We start from the raw sequence: 17,931 nt of genomic DNA, 5'->3' as shown, positions 1-17,931 counted from the left end.
CCAAATAAGAGCGTACCATGTGACGCCAAACTGTTTACTTTAGACAGGTTATGTCATTGTTCATCATATAATTTGATATGCTCGTCTCGTGGTCATGGTATAGAGTTTTTTTTTTTGTTTTTTTTTTAAAAGCTGGCTATATATTTATGTATATATTATTATCATTGTTTTTTTAATCATGCGGAAATCTGCACAAAACAGATGTTTGAGCGCGATGCAGAAAAGCGCACAGAGCTCTTGGAGCAGTGTGGTCTGTGGATACTGTCGCAGCCAGTGAGCCTACGTGCCAATAATCAACACCTGTTATCAACCTGTTTTTAGTTCCGGCATTAAGAAACTTTAGAATCAAAGAAAACAAACAAATGAACGGTTTTCATTATAGAGTCTGACCATGATTTTTTTTTTTTTAAATAAAAAATGAATCAAGATAAAATAATTAATCAAATCTTTGTGATGGTGCTCTCTGTATGTAGCCTATTGATGACTGTACACTTTCAATATATTAACAGTACATGAAGATGTGAATTATTTGCAGATATATATAAAAAATAAAATCAGTAAACTGCGTGTTGTATGAGGAAGTAAGAAATGTGTGACTGAAATATCCTCCTCATGCTATTTCATTTCTAAATCGAATTCTTGAACTGTCAAGGATAATGAAATCAGAGCTGGTCGGCCTACATTACAATTATTGGAAATAGGTCAGAGCTCAATATTGGCTTCATCTGCTTTTCACACACAGTCTCTTGAGCCTCTGATGTTCCTGAGTGCAATATGCTTGAAATAATATGTGTTTTTCCGCACTGCACTATCTGTTCTTGATTTGAATCTTACGTTGTACACGACCCTCCTTCACTTTCATCTCATTCGAGCCTCGTGTGTGTGTGATTTCAGAACTATGTTCCCACGGTGTTCGAGAACTACACAGCCAGCTTTGAGATCGACAAACAGAGGATCGAGCTCAACATGTGGGACACTTCAGGTGAGACGTGCTTGTGGTTTGGTTTTCCTTACTGGCTTGGTTAGATTATCGAACCGGTGTGATGAGGAGTCGAGAAAGTTACTTGAGGCGCTCCAGATTGGCAAGCAGATGAATCCTCAGAGCGTTCAACCACGTCCAGGCTGTGGGCCAAAAATATTAGCAACCAATGCTGAAATGTGTCAATGCAATCTGTTGGGAGTACTATATGTTTATAACCTATTTCATTCTGTTTGAGATGCAACATTTTTACACACAGAGCTTGTGTGCTCATCCAGTTTTTGTACATCTCCTGTCCTGTCGTCACTTTCACACTTGTGTGCTGTTGAGACACTTAGAGAGTCGTATCGGCCCTGTGAGAGGATAAACAACTTGTCAGTCAACAGTTGCCTTCTAACATTTTGTCTGTTTAATATCTGCAGTTCCTTTTTTTAGCTGTGTCATTGTATACTGCACCAATGCAGGAGCAACGGCATGGCGAGCTATAAACTCTACAAACTGACCTTTTAATGTTCAGGTCACCAAAAAGCCCCGAATAAAGCAGATTCACACAACAAACACAGAGTTATACTGACTCTGTTCGATTGCCACATGGATGGAGGGGCCGAGAGCTTAACTGCCATTAACTTGTTTCAATTTCCCAGCTTGTTTCGGTTAAAATGTCATAAATGTTGATTAATTGTTCACTGCAGGAAGACAAATGGACCTTTGGGGTCTCCTCTTCTGCAAAACAATTAAAATAGGAAATTAAATTCAGGCAAAACTTTCTATAAAGCAATTTTACAGTAAAAATATGAGAATCTCTCGCCATGCGTTTTGCTTTAGCTCGCTAGCTGGTTATTTTTTATTTACTTTATTAATGCCAAAAGAAGGGTCATTTAACTTACACTTCACACACATAGGGCCAAAAGCACAAACAGGTCCTATATTCATACATACAGAGGGAGATGTCAGATTGTTGGGGCTGCCACCCCGAGCAGTTGAAGTGTTGCCTCCCCAGCAATCCTTCCCCATTCCACATGGTCTGGACTGGGACTTGAACTGACGACCATCTGGTTCCCAACCCAGGTCTCTACAGACTGAGCTACTGTAACTCTTTTAGTTAGGTGTAACTGTCAAAGTCGACAGAGATGTAACTTCAAACATTGAGAAAAAAAAAAAGGAGGTTGTTTGAAATCTATTACTGTCTGGTTGACAGCATGCACTCACATGTGACTAACAGGTCAAACAGGAGAATCATTCAGGTCTGTACAGAAGTTTCATGTTGTGCTGAACTGGAAAAAAAAAAAGGAACACAAAGGTCAAAGCTTTGTGTAAGCCAAATAAGTTTTCAATGGCAAAACTCTTATTCAGGCATGACAAGCAAGTTTCTGCGTACATGACTCTATTACGGTTTGAAAAAGCATGCAACAAAGCATTTTTCTTGTTACAAATAATAAGTTAATTACTGTTGATTGCAGAGCAATTTGTGCACTCAAAGATGTGAAAGGAGCATCTTTTCAAAGCTATTGAGTTAACTCTTGTTTTTTTAAGGAATCATTTTTAGGCTTCCAAACTTTGTACTCAGCATTTTAAAGAAGAGTCTAGAGACTTTGTAGAACAGTCAGATTCTTTCGGTCTCTGCACATAAGTTTTTTTTTTTCCCTTTGTAAGCCTTTAGGCCCTTTCGCATTTCATTTCCACTTACATAACAACACCTTCAAACTCGTTCTCAGACGGCCACAGAGAGCAGCTTTAATGTGCTGCGTTCCATTAGCCTCCACCCGTGTAGACACTAAGAAAGACCAGCTAGACAAGCTGCACAGTAAGAGCTGCAGCTGCTGAAGCTGGTGTTGCTTGTTGGTTTGCGGTGGGTGAGGTCACTCCACTGTGTTTGAACAACACACCCTCTGAAATAGCTTGTTGTCTCTGCTGTCTCACACACACACACACACACACACACACACACACACACACACACACCTTTTTTTTCTCAATGAGCTGTGTGATGGATTACAATTATACTAAAAGGACGCTTAAACAGTCATTTACTCAACCGCCCAAAAACATTGGCTTCATCATTGCAGTGGGAGCATCCAGGACTTAATTATGTCATATCAAAGGCATCGTTTGCAACAATAGAGGCTGAACATAGTGGACATAGTGGACATAGCACTCCAAGGTGTGATCGTCTGCAAGATGTTAGGTATTTTCTCACCAAAGTTCACTAATCCTCTCCTATAAATATATTTGACAAAAATCCCTTCCTCACTGCGCCTGATGCTCTGAAGTACAAAGAGGTATTACTTTTTAATAAGGAAAATTAAAAAAAGGGGTTATGGGAGGATAAACACCAGCTAAGGGGTGTTTGACAACCTGGCAGACCAAATACTGGAATTATTAATGGCTTTTTACTGATTTATGAAGCAATTACTCATTTATGGGTGTCTATATAACAATTTGCCACAACATCTTCAAAGTAGGCCGAATTGTGCTGGAAGTTGAAAAAAATGATAGCACTCTCATTTCTGCAAATAAACAAGTTAGCTTAGCTTAGCATAAAACCGCTTGCCCAGGCTTTGTCTAAAAGAAGCAATGTCTGTCTAACTGCTGCTTTTAATTTCTTCTTTTAAGTGCTGTTGATTTCACTCACTGTTATTTAAATGGGCAACAGACAAGCTATACAATACAAATATGTGAGCCTTAATGTTTGTTCAAAGAGATATAGACTTGAGTTCCCACAGCAAAGTAAAAAGACACAGCAATTTTATTTAGTCGAGTCAGAGCTAAGCTAACTGTTTGTTGGCTGTTTCTTAATACTGAGATAGTATTTAAAGACATGCAGCAAAAAAAAAAAAAGCGAGGAGGCACTTAAACCCCAAAAGTCTCAACTTTTTCTTTAATTGGATGTCTGTCAAAAAACGGGCTTTTAATGATGTACATCATGGCAGATGAGCCGAGCCTGACCTGAGCTGGCTCTAGCTCTCCATAAGCTTAGAGGAGAAGGGTGCGTTGCCTTACAGCGTCCCTGCAAGCTATTCCTGGTCGTTCTCAGGAGACAGGTGCATTGGCACCTACATCAGTATTACCACAAGTCCCCCTGGTATCTGACTCCTCTTCCTAATGACTGAAGAGGGGAGGCGGGGGGGGGGGCTACAGTCAGTTGGAGTGAATACAAGGATGGTTTTTATGTGTGCTGTAACAGTTGCCATAATACTTTTGAGTACTCAACTTCTGTTCAAACTTCAGTTTTTTTTCTTCCTTTTTTTAATGCAATCACCAATTTGTTTGAGTAAGTACATGCTGATTTTTTTTTTGGGTTTGTGTGTGTGTGTGTTGTATTCACATGCATGTGCAGGCATGCATAGCAGCCATGGAAACGTTTGTTGGCACTAAGTTCGTCGTCTGTGTACGTGTTGGGGTGCATGGCATGCCAGTGTGTGCAGTGTGCATGACAGCAGGTCAACACAACTAGAGGAAATCGAACAAGCATTATAAAGCAAGATTTTTTTTTGCCAGGTATCATAATAGTTTCTTTTTGAGTGTACAAAAGCACAACAGCAAGCTAAAACAGGCTGATGGGTGCAGAGATGAATGATTTAATTAAGTTAGCTGAGAATTTTGGATTTATAATACAGGCAGAGTAGTACCAAGTGAAGGTCAAGTTAATTCTGCAAGTGGCTTTTAACAAAGCAGTTTTGTTGTGAGTGGCTTCATACTACAGAAGGACGTAAATTGAATTGGTAATAGAATATAAACTTGTAGCAGATTTGAAGATATAAGACCTGAGCTCCTGTGTGGCCAGTAGATAAGAGCAGAAGAAGCTGTGTGTTTGCTCGGCAAGGTGCCAGAACAAGCCTCCGAGCTGCCCTCTCATTGTGCAGAAACAAACAGTGGATTTAATTAATCAGGCCTTTGCTGTGTGACCAAACACTTGCCCCTTGTCTGCTTCATTCTACATCTCACTACACCACCCACTGCCTCACCAACCCCGCTTGCTTGTTTTCACACTCCCTGCCTTGTAGGTTAAACTCTTCTTTTTTTTTCTTTTCTTCTCTACCTGCCAAACTAAATTCCCCCCCCCGGCCCTTTTTGTCTGTTTGCATCTCTGCTAGCCTTCATTTTCTTCCCAATCTCTCCGCCATCTTAATCTCTTTCCTTTTCCGTCTTTCATGCCGTGTTGTGTGTGACACTGAGTCAAGATTAAGATCACAACAACAGGAGTCAAGCTCGAGATTCAAAGTGCATTCCTAGCCTCGGAAACAGCAGTTGACAGAAAAAGCCTCACCTCAAGGTCCATTCAGACGCTGTTCCGGGGCTGCTTTGATCATGTCACACGGTGTTTCTCTGCAGATAAAGTTTGCACAACTGTCACAGAGTTTAAGACGTTCAAATGTCAACTTCTTTCTGCAATTCAAAGCAAACGTATACAAGTCTTACATTTAAATTCATATCTTTGAAGTCAGTAACGATTGCCAGTTCAGGTAACACAAAGTGTATTAAGCCTTTGCAGTGCTTACATGTGTGTTGTTTCGAACTCGGTGCCAGTGGTAACATCCCTGGGGAAAAGAATCAAACCAGGGCACAGTGACAGTTTTCCATCACCAAGCAATCCTGCCCGCCCCCTTTTTTTGGACCAAAGCCACCCCCCCCCTCTGAAACCACAGAACAAAACGCACACGGCGGGGGAAGAGGAAGACACCAACGCCTGCGTCCATGGACCAGATCTCTAGTCCAGGAAAGAAACCGGCCGCCGTAGGAGGCGCTATTATCGGCTTTTTTAGAAATCGGTCGGGCTCTAAAAAAAACAATTGTTATATACTGTATCATTTCAAGGCCTCCTTATACTTACAGAAGTGACAAACTAATTTGCAAAAACACAAAATGATCAAACCCCTAATGAAACATGTGGAGCCATCTTGCTTAGACCTGTCATCTCTGTGGTGTTTCACTGATTTGCCTTGATGATACTTCAACATTGAAGTTAACACTCTGCCAACGCCTTATAATCAGTCTGAGGAATCACTATTTCATTTCACCTCATTTTTCAGTCAGACATCGTGTTCATGTTTGCCAATTCTGTTTGGGAGGTTGCCATCACCTATTAATTGCAAGAGACATATTCATCCTAGCGTTGTCCTTTTCAGTCCCCACCAAGGCCACAGTCGAGGTTGCAACACAGATATAGTAACATCAAGAACTGAACATTCAAAGAAAGCATCCATTCATTCAAGAGAGAATTGCTCCATTTGTGCATAAGCCAAAATGCCTTTGCATTTTGTGAGACACGTCATTGTGCACATTTTCTCTTTTGCCCAGTCTGAGCAATCCAGACTGACTTATCGCAACATGAACATCTTTTTTTTTTTACTCTGCTAAGGGACGTTTTGAAAATATGTTCAAAGGATGTACAATTATCCCTGTTTGATTTGCAGGTTTTATGTGTGTGTTTGTTAAAGCGTCTGTTAGGTCTGCCACAGATTTAAACGACATGATCGCGAGTGGGTACCAGGACACATTTGCAGTAATGTATCATATCCAGCTCTCTAAATACACACGCCCATGGTTAATGTCTGTGTAGGTGGGTCGCTCTAATTACCTGCAGCAGTTAAAGTATTCCAAATTATTTGAAACTCTGATTTAAGAGTTTTTATTATTGTTCCTTGTCATACAGAAGGAACTCCATCCTCCGTCTTCCGAAATCCTTTAGATCAAAAACTCATCTTTCCTCCTTTTTGTTTTTATTTCATTCTATACTACAGTTTATGTTGTCTATTTTATATCAAAGCCTGTTAAGAAACACTTTGAATTGAAGTCTGCTAATAACAAATGACTACAACAATTAATCTCTTCTCTTTGTATTTTAATGTGCACTGGACCTTGTGGAGTCATTTAATGGCAATTGTAAGCTCCAACCAGCATAAAACAAAAAACTTCTTAGTCTTAAATTGTGAACAGTGTTGATTATGATGATACAGAAGTGTGACGCGAGGAAATAGGGAGAGAAGTTTGATCTCAGAATGACTTCAATAACAAGAAGAACCAGCAGACCTTATGTGCTTTAACAGAGTTTTACTGTCTTGATTTGCCAACCTCTGCACTTTTTCTCTTCCTCTCTTTAATTTCATTCAGTCTTTTTTTTTTTTTTTTTTTTTTTTCAAATCTACTCTGGCTACCTCACCAAGTCTCTTCTTCTTTTTTTGAGTTTCCAGCGAGTCAAGGTCATGAGCCTCCGTGTACCGGGGCACTGCCCTCTCAGCACTCTTGCACTTCATCAGCTTACCTTGCGTTTTCTTTGTCCATCTCTCTATCTGTCTTCATGTCTCTCCTCCACTTCTTTCTAAGTCGTTCCCCCCCCCCCCCCCCCCCCCCCCCCCCCCCATTTTCTCTAGAAAGCCTCTTCTGCCTTCAACCTTAAGTCAGTGTGTCCTGGTAGTTCAGAAACCACAAAGAAAACACTCTAACCTGCCTTATTTTAAATAATACTCACGTGGTGCTGAGTCTATCTACTGACCTAACTGCAAAGTAGCAAACAATGATCTTTATTTAGCATGTACTATAAGACCATGTTCACATGACGACCGTTTTCCCCTGAAATCAAACTAATAGTGAGAGAAGCTCAAATGGTGATATGATATTGCACTGCTGTATTCCAGGTTCCAAGTCATATAATTTTAGGAAACTTGACAACTTATCATTATACAACTCTGTTGATCATCCTTTGTCAGGACTACACAGTGTCGCACAGAAATGTGTAAAGTCCTGGCTAACACATTATTAGCTAAGAATTGAATTCCTATCAATTGTAACCTAAGCTAAAAATGGTTTGTCATGGAAGGGTACCATTGTATTTTGGAGCTATTTCTATTCTTAAGGAGAATATGGTTAAATGCTAACATTACCGAAAGGCATCTGCTCCATTATTAACCAATGTAAGACTTCAAAAGGTCATAAATTAAATTAATACTTAGACTGCAGGGGTGACCTTTTCATTCTTAATGACTGATTTGATGCTGATTATGAATATGCCCTAGAATCGCTTTTTTTCCCCCTACAATCCAAGGTAATTACATATCAAGTTCTAATATTAAACCTGTCACTTAAACAGACTTTGTCCTCTTTACCCTTCTGTTCTTTATGAGTAGGCATGTGATTGACTTGTCAAGCACGAGAGCCTAGACGGGGAGCTTTTTTGTGAAGATCAGATTGTGCAATAAAACAATCAAACGCATTTGAATGCGGCTGGAGTTCAGCCATAGAGCAAGGTTATTTCTGGAAGGATCAAGACAGTCTGGCGTACAGCTTTTATGGCAGCGTTCAAGTCAAGTTGGGAGAACCTGAAGTTTGCAGTTTAATACTTTTTGAAGCTGAAGGTCATTTATCAGCTGACTTTACAACAAATTAAAACAATGAGCTATGACAGCTTCCAAACAATAATGTTAGCCACAGCTTCATAATTTAAGTGCTGGACCACTGACCCGGCTGCTGTAACTAGGAACGGGAAAAGGCTAAATGGTTTTCTGTCTGCCTGATAGACAATGGGAGGCGATCTCAATGAACACATTTTTAAATAAACTTTTAGTTGTATTTTTTAGGGTAATGCTTAGGCTGCGTGATGGTGCAGTGGTTAGCGCCGTTGCCTCACAGCGAGGAGGTTCCTGGTTAGAATCCCCGTTGGACAGGGTCTCTCTGTGTGGAGTTTTTCATCTTCTCCCCGTGCATGCGCAGGTTCCTTCCGGGTACTCCGGCGTCCTCCCACAGTCCAAAGACACGCTTGTGAGGTTAATTGGTGACTCTTAATTGCCGATAAGTGTGAATGTGAGTGTGGCCGGTTGAGTCTCTATATGTCAGCCCTGTGACTGGCGAACAGTCCACGGTGTACCCCGCCTCTCGCCCAATGACAGCTAGGAGCGGCTCCAGCCCCCCCCCCCCCCCCCCCCCCCCCCCCCACCCGGGACTCCCAATCGGAAAAGCGATTAAAGTAAGGGTGGGATGGATGGTAGTGATTGCATTTTCATTTAGCTGCCCTAATTTATAAACAATATATGTAATGGCACATTAAAGACAAGTTATACTTAAACTAGTTTATCATCTTAATTCCATTAAAGCCCTTCATTTTACGTTGTGTCATGAGTTATACTGTTGAATAGGAAACTCCTCCTAAACATCATGATGCAGTAACACATTTCTTGTGTTGTATTTTATGGTGCTCTTTTTGGATGTGGATGAGACCTGTGTGTCTGCTGTTCTGTTGTCACTGACACGTGAGTTGAATTGTTGAACGGTGCTGTGACTGTGTTTGTTTCCTCTTATTTTGTCTTGATTTCTTTTATTAAGACTCTGTAAACTGCAAAACTGAATTGCCCTTCTGGGATAAATAAATGTGTCTGAATCTAACCCATATATCAGGGTTAGAAGTAAGAACAATAATCTTGCCCGGATTCATATAGAACAAAAGCATATGAGGGTTGCTTCAAAGAAATTACATTTCACTAGAATTCCAAGTTGTTTTTCCGCCTCTGCAGCGCTGCCGACAAAGAGCAGTTGTTGTGGCCTGCAGCAATTTCCCATGACAAAAACACATACCTCAAAAATATGCAGGTTTCCCAGCTGAGCATGTGAAAGTGTGAGGTAAGAGTTAATGAAGAAACAGGATCGACCTGAAGAGTCACACCTTAAAACAGTGAAGGAACCTTTTGAGGTTAGCTGCCTTGAACTCTGTCCCCCTAAGCAGCTTTCTGTTCAGAAGAATGTCACTTCTGATATTTCCACGAGGGTTAGACAAGTCGATAAGAAGAGAAAAAAACACAGGTGCTCTTTCTGTCACATACTGCCCAAAACAACTGGCATTGTAAGTAATCCATCTAATGATTTCTGATGCCGATAATAGTTTTAGACATGCCTCGAATAGCTTGAATGCCGGATCGGTTTCTGGGTAAGTGGATATGCACCAATACAATCCCAAAAATCAAGCTCAAAACAGCAGCTTACAATGCAAGCAACAATTAACTGCTATGGCATTAAAGTTTTTTTGGCTGCAATTAGTAACAACTGTTTATAAGCAGCAAAGTGAAACTGATTTCTGGTCATTTATCACGTTACGTTAGTTAACAACAACAGTGCAGCACTGGCAGAGATCTAGTCAAAGATACACTGAATAAAGCAGTTCCATTATGTGTATCTCCATCTCACGTAGCAGGTCAAAGAGGCTGCTGCTTTTATTCACTTAGCTAGCTAGAAGGAGGTTCTGCTTGTTCTTGGATTAGCATTCACTCTACCGGTCTGAACTGATCAAAGCAGATTCAAGACTCAGTCTCCCCAATGCTATTGAGGCCAATGTATCAAACATATCTTCTCCATAAAGGAGTATTTATTCTTGGATCCATTTTTTTTTGTTCAGTGTATCTATATGACTGACTGTCCAACCATAAAATAAGTGACAGTTCACCGTCATACACTCTCTCAATAGAAAAAATAAAAGCATTCTGTACTGACCAAAATGCACATTTGGTGTAATGTAATTTGGTATTGGAAATGAAAAGAGTGGTATGAAACATCTCAACATCCATCCATCCACCCCAGGCCGACTGAGTCTGTGGTTGAGATTGCTTCAACAATCCATCATTCATTCATGAGCAGCTTTTATGACCCCAATTACATGTTGGCTGCTTGAAAAGCACTACCCAAATGTGTTTCCGAGCGAATATCAGAGTGTGAGTGGCACCTGGCTCCATGACAGAAACAAAGTGAGAAAATAGCTTGATGTGCTGAGGTGCTTTCTGGAGAGGAGTACAGATAGCAAAGGGACTGGGTTTCTAGTCCCAGTGCTGATGTTGTTTTTTTTACCTAGCATGTGCAAGGTTGTGCATGTTTGAGTAAGTTTATGAGTAAGTGCTCAGAGATTATAGAAGTGGGTGAGTTCAAAGCATGAAGATAGTGCAGAGACGGGACATTGTGTCAAGAGAAGTGCTGGGTTTTAAGTGCTCCGAGTCATGTATGGGTTGAGCTCAGGCTTAATAGGTGTCAGTGAGAGTTAGAGCGATCCTGGTCTGATTCTCTTCTGCTCAACCAGACCTTTAGACGACCAGGGGTACATTGAAAATCAATGGTCTAGATGCATCTACACTCACTTTCCCAGGAGAGAAATGGTCCATCACTCAGATAGTGGTGGATGTGTAACTGAGCATCCTGTCGAATGGAGTCGACTAGTCTGAGTGAACAGAGGCAAACTGCCATCCAAACACCAATGTCTTTAAATTAACGTCTTTATCTTAATTGTAAGGTTGTGCCTACTAGTGGCAGTAACAATTATGACAGGGGCAAGGCAGTAAGTCAGCTGAAATATTAAAAAACAAGAAATTCAGCCTCCCTCAGTGTGTGTACTGACATTGAGGAAGATACATTGAATGATGTTATGTGTACTTATGTTAAAACTGAATTTGTTTTTTATAGCCCTGATATCCCCAATAGTAAGCAGCAAATGCATCTTAAATAATACAGCAGCTACACTCTTAACAAAGACTCAACATTTAAGACTCCATGATCTGGCTACAGTGAAGTTCAGAATTGATTTTAGAATTCTTCTCATCACTTATAAGGTACTTAATGGATTTGGCATCTGCTAACATTTCCGAATGACTAAACCCTTACATGATTGAGCGGCCACTGAGGTCATCAAATGACAACCTAATGACTGTAGAGAATGCCAAACTTAAACAAAAGTCGCAGAATTCTGCTATCATTACAACCAGAACGTAGAACGTCATCCACCCTTTCAGCAAGAGCAGCGAAATCAGTTGATTCTTTTCTTTTTTTCATGTAAAAGTTTGATGTGAGTAGTGATTTGAATGTTCATATGTACATTTATTTTTATTTTCATGTTAATATATTCCTCTTGTTTGTGTTGTTTGCTATTTCGTTCAAGATTTCTGTCATTTTACCATCTCCCCAAATGACATTAAAACGAGGCTTGAAGACATTCCAAAGTATTATGGACTGAAAAACAAACGCAAAAACTTTAAATTGTTGTCAGGCTACATTGAGATCCATCAAGGATTAGACACTTGTCTTGTTTCAGTGGTTTGAAACCTCCCAGCTCAGTTTCTACAGTGTGTGAAAACATAATCAGGTTTTGTTGTGCATTTTGTTCGGACACAGTAACACACACAGAGGGCACTCAAGAGGTCTATCCATCCACTTAGGACCCTCTCTATTGCTTATTTATAATTCAAGACGTAGCTATGACCACTCAGTTCAACTCCCAACACCTTCGCCATTACTTGGAGGGAGGGAAGGCTGCACTATGGTGACCCTGATTCTACTGTAGAGTATTATACTGTGATAGCTTCTGTAGTGAACCGAGAAATGTATATGTGAAGGTTTGGTTTTGTGTCTCTATTTTCATTTTTCCCCCCAATATACATATAATGTCAACTTTAAATAAGTAAAGTGGCAGAAGCTGGATGTTTCAAACATTTTAAATTGCCTTTAGCAGCTCTTTTCTTTGCTTACATACGGGCCATATTAAAAGATAAAATAACATATCTGATAGCCCTTACAGCTAATGTTAGCATGATCCACTTCCTAGTTAACAGTACCGTTTGTAAGTATACACAATATGCCAACTAGCTTACGTTTATGTTAGCTAAAAAGCTAACCATAGCTGTTTCTAATGCTAGCTAATCAGTAAACCTGGGGAAACACTACTAGACAATTTCAGGCCAGTTTTCACCTGATTTCTGAAAAGCACAACCTGTCAGATGAATGTCCTCCCACCATGAAAGATGTGAATGAGAGAAACATTGGCAGGGAAAAGCTGCAAACCTCCATCTGCCAGGGACTATTTGTTATGATTTAGCTAACTAGTTAGCTTGTGTGTGAGAGTGAGAGAGCCAGAGAGTTTTGACGGTGTGTGTATTTGAGCCGTGTGTATGAGACAACGAAAAAATGTCATAGCTCTGACTTTAACCCCAAACTGTGGGAGTTTGGGCTGTACAGTGTGAGAACAGAAAATCGTGAGATTTGTTTCTGCTTCATAAACGATCCACTCATTTACGGTGTGAGACGACATTCCAGCACAACATTTGCACAATCATAAAGTGTATACCTTATCAAATTTGTTGCTTTAACCTTAAATTTGGTGTTCTGATGTTCTTTAACTGTCCATTGTTTTTTTTAGTTGCTTATGAAAACAAATAACAGCTAAAAAACAGCAGTTTGACACTTTAACTGTATTTAGTTTCCCCCTCCCCAGGTGGAAAATGGCCGTCCTGAATATGGCTTACTGGCTGTATGGCCTTGAAACTCTGAGTTGTAGTCTATATAAACATTTCTTCCTCAAAAGACAAATTCCATGAACCAAGGGATTCTCTGTATATGGGGCGCTTCACAAAAACATAAGGCTGCTTAGACAGCATATAAACTCACAACAGGAGCTGGGAGCTTTAATGTGGAGGGGGAGATGCCCAGATGTCACTGTCATTAAGATTAAGGATTCTTCAAGGATTACTGCTGGTTTCAGGCAAAACTCTGCACACTGGCAGTTTTCTCCTCCTGTGTCCATTAAATCAGAAACACATTTGAACATCATGTACATATTTCACTTCAATTTGGTATTCATGTTTTAGTTCATAAAAAATGACATTTGAATTATAGTAAGTCCGACCAACAGAGTGTAAGTAAGCTGTAGACGAGTGATTTTGGGTTAACCCATTTCGTGATTGGTTTAAAAACTACTACAGTACTAATAAAGACTGAACCTACTGTCATATAAACCCTATAGAAAAATATTCAAGCATGTGTGTGGAAATCTGTTGTCACAAGCATATTGTGGAAACAACTAGTCAACTCTTGATGTGATTGGCACCACCACCATCACTTATTCTCCCAAAGTGCTACTTTGACTTTGTTTTGTATGAAGCAGAGGAGTACACATGACAGCAATAACAAGGCAAATCCATGACTCATGTACGTCTATGTGCCTGAAAACAGCACTTATCTTCCTGAGTTCTGTGAGCATGCTTAAATTCATTCTGTTGCGCATTTAGAGCTGCAGTTTAACAGATCAAATTCAAAGTGTTCAAAGTACTTCTAGCAGAGTAAGCTTTAACTTTAAGAACTGGAATAGAAAACAAAGGTTGGGGGACAAAGGGGATTGGACAATAGCCAATAAATAGGAAATGATTATCTCATTTAACATCACAGCTTTCCTGTGAAGATTTAATTACCAAGATACTGCTTTGACCTAAAATGACTGCTTTAGTTATTTGTTGGGCCTTTTTGCCTTTTTGGATAGGAAATGTGAAGAGAAACAGGAAATGTAGGAGAGTAGAGGATTATATGCAGCAAAAGGCCGAGGTCAGAATCAAACCCACAGCGGCTGCGATGAGGACTATAAATAAACTTTCGACCATGCATATGTCGAGTTTGTAAGTTTGTAATGTTCCCATGATTCAATTTGTAAGCCAATGATGTGTTGCATCTCATAAAGTTTGATGGAAAAAAAACATAAAGAAGAAAGGGAAACAAAAAGTGGAGAAAATAAGCTCAAGCTCCAAAAACGCTGGGTGACACATTTCTTTCAATACACCTGAGCAGAGATATTTTTAGAAAAAAGCCATCCTTATCTTTATGTTGCCAGTATATCATGCAGACAATTTTGTTTCAATCGTACATCACTTTTTTTTTTTTTGGCTTCAAGGTGACCTCTAATTTTAAAACAAATCTTCTGTAAAATTTGGTAAAAGTTGGTACTTAAAGGTGTCTTATTTCCTCAGCTCAACCAGTTTCATTCTATGTAGAAAAAAGACCCGAAGTAAATAATTGCGACTTTTTTTTAGAAATCAATCATACGATCTCTCTTGCCCTGTTGGGGACTCGTTCCAATCAAATTGCAAAGAAAATCTGAAGCACAACACATTTGAAGTTATTTCGGTTCGATAGAATTGCTTTGAAGTAAGTTGTGATTCTGTACAGGTTAGAGACACAACAACACATAGTTTACTCTGCAGGGCGTCGCAAAGTGTTTGTGTGTTTGTTTGAGTGTGTATTTGTGTGTGTCTAAGCAGCATCGGTTACAATGCAAAAGTCATCAGGAAGTACAGGGTGATTTCCCTTCTATTATTTCCCAGATAGTCGGAGTGTCACCACATTGCACACATGATGAGCTTGAAGCAGTCGAAGGTGTCGGAAGAAATATGTGGTAATCAATAGTATTACATTCTGCTGCTGCTTCCGCTCTGAATGTATTTGGGGAGTTTAGACCTGAACTATTTCTCCAGAAGGGCATGACTGAGAGAAACAGGACTATAAAAACAAATGAATATCGGAGTGTGATGGCAGACTAAAGACAAAGATGTCATAAGAGTGGCTTAATAGTGATTGTCAGCACAAACATCTCAAGATGTGTTTTTGTTCCTTCTGAATCATGCCGAGCTGAGAATAGTGAAAGGTACGACACGCAGTCTGATTGTCTCTTATCAGTCACTCTGAAGCTCTGAGCTTTACTAACCAAAGACAGTTCCAAAAATATAACAGTGCATGTTTCATGATGAGTTTCACAAGTTGATGTTGTTGAGAAAAAGAGAGATAACATAAAGGAGATAATATATCCTCCCTTTAATGTATGATTTAGAAACGTGTAAAAACTTGAAAAAAAAAGAAAAGTTTTCACAGTGACATGTCAGACAGTCAAAAACAGCACATTTACTTTGAAAGAGCTCAGACACTTGAAGCTATTTTGGTGACCTTCTTAAAATACTCTGTTTTCTTCCGTCGCCTGTCTGTATTCCCATCAAGAATGAAAGATTTGTGCGTTGTTTTTGTGGATAAGTCATGCACAGATAAAGTGCTGTGTTTATCTTTATCCTAAAGTAAGTTGACAATGAATGATTGCCTGCATCCAGTTAATGTTGAACAATTATTTCATTTTCTGCTGTTTTAAAATTTGAATCATATCCTGTTGTTCAATGCATGATAGGCAATGTTACATGCATGACTTGATAACAAAAACTGACATGAATAATTTTTTGTATACAGTAGTCACCTCATATTTTGCTCTCATATGAAAATATTTTATTTTTTGCTATGTGACATTTGAGTGGACTGTTTTTGACAAATGTCACAGGCGCTGACACACGACACATGTCAGCTCTTTGGTAGATCGATACAATATGATATGATATAAAAAGATCAGATGCGTTTCTCTTTGTTGTCCCCTTAGGCAAATTTTGTCATGGACTGGAGTGCTGCACACATTTAGCTGCCTCCACAGAATAACCACTAAATAGGAACAATAGAAAAAACAATACACAAAAGAGCAGCACATAACAACAGATGCTTACATAATGCCATTTGAAGGCGGGATACCTACGCCCCCTGGTAAGCCTAGCGTGCAGTTTGCAACAAACTGATGCGGAATGGTGGGTTGATTTCGTTATGCCCCTGACCTGCTATCTTCATGGGGGGGGAGACTGGTGATGTGATGATAGTGCTGCCCATCGAAATGGGCACTGTTGCAGAACTGTAATCTGTAAAGGGCTAATGGAAGCAGCAAACTACATTGCACAAGATCCACATTAAGACGCAACAAAATAAGAGGAAAATATCGAGTTGAGAACACCAAGAACCTATTGCAAAACCCAAACAGCCTCGAGAAATATCTAAAATTGTAAAAGGCATCTATGGATTGTCAGACATCAGGAAATGATTTTAATAGTTGATCTACTAAAGGGAATAAGCAGACAGGACACATCCAGCAGTCTCTGTTTTGAGCTTCTTAAATGTGATGCTCTGCTGTTTTGTCTTTGTTCTGCAGCATGTGATGAAACTGAAACTCTCTGCTTTGCACTGTTGATCAGAAAAAAACAAGATGTCACTTTTAGCTTTGGAAAATTTGAATACTGACGATATCAATAATCATAAGTTGTGGCTGTACTCCCCGAGAAAAGTAGCGCTTTCATTTCATTTCCATCCATTTTTGGTTTTTTTATGAAAGCTATGCCTGTCCATTGACTTTAAAAGAAGCATTGATTTATGTTGTGTTTCTGATATGAAAGGCTCCAAGTAAGAAGGACAGCAAATACCAACCTGGCCTCTCCTGTGGTGCAGCCCCATGTCTGCATTTACATATAAAGCATCATGTCATTAATCCTGGCTTCATGCGCAACACATAACTGTGAAGAACTCCAGTCTTAAACATATCACTTCCACAGCAGTCTTTATGGAGGACAAACTCGCTCTAACCATGAACAGAACCTTCCTTCAGAAGCCGCACACAAGTGGATTACAAAACACTACAAGGTTGAGACACAACTTGCTTGGCGGCGTTTTGTTTGTGTGTGCAAAGAGACGTGAGAAGAAAGGAAACAGCTTTTTGTGAATTTTCAGACATCACAGGCATGACAACCCCATGTGGAGTCACAGCATGAGGTTGCTTTTTCTCAGCCTGTTCTGCGTCACTGTGTCAAACACTGTACACCAGCCTTTCATTTAACACACATTTGACATTTTGCATTTCAGTAAAAATTGATTTTTATTATGTTTCATTAGAAGTCATTTGAGGCAGGATACTTCAATTTTACACTCTGCAATCCGTGGTGTTTTGTACCCTAAATATATACTAAAAAAAAAAAAAAAACAAGTTGCAAAGCGAGCTGTACAACCCCGAAAATTCCACTTATATTGTCCTTTGAGATATCTCAATACAAGCAGCTCAGTGTCTGAGTGGCTTTTTGAGTTTGTTCTTGAGGCTTTCAGACAGAGACAGATGGGCTGAAGTTTTTTTTTTTGTGAGTGTGTGTGTGTGTGTGTGTGTGTGTGTGTGTGTGTGTGTGTGTGTGTGTGTGTGTGTGTGTGTGTGTGTGTGTGTGTGTGTGTGTGTGTGTGTGTGTGTGTGTGTGTGTGTGTGTGTGTGTGTGTGTGTGTGTGTGTGTGTGTGTGTGCGCTGCAGCAACAAGAGCAGGAAACTTCCCGTG

At 39.8% G+C, this 17,931-nt stretch overlaps 1 protein-coding gene across 2 annotated transcripts in view; it reads left to right on the top strand.

Annotated features, from left to right (window-relative positions):
* The window catches only part of LOC132955970 (rho-related GTP-binding protein RhoN-like), a 30,770-nt gene that overhangs the window by 482 nt on the left and 12,357 nt on the right, over positions 1 to 17,931 (top strand). For both annotated transcript variants that reach the window (XM_061029083.1, XM_061029082.1), the window contains exon 2: positions 895 to 982. In XM_061029083.1, the coding sequence (XP_060885066.1) occupies positions 895 to 982 (88 nt within the window). The remainder of the gene's footprint in view (positions 1 to 894; positions 983 to 17,931) is intronic.

The sequence above is a fragment of the Labrus mixtus genome, chromosome 21 (genome assembly GCF_963584025.1).
Source record: "Labrus mixtus chromosome 21, fLabMix1.1, whole genome shotgun sequence".
In the NCBI taxonomy this organism is placed as follows: Eukaryota; Metazoa; Chordata; class Actinopteri; order Labriformes; family Labridae; genus Labrus; species Labrus mixtus.
The sequence above is the reverse complement of the archived record's forward strand: the minus strand, read 5'-3'. Positions and strand labels throughout refer to the sequence as shown.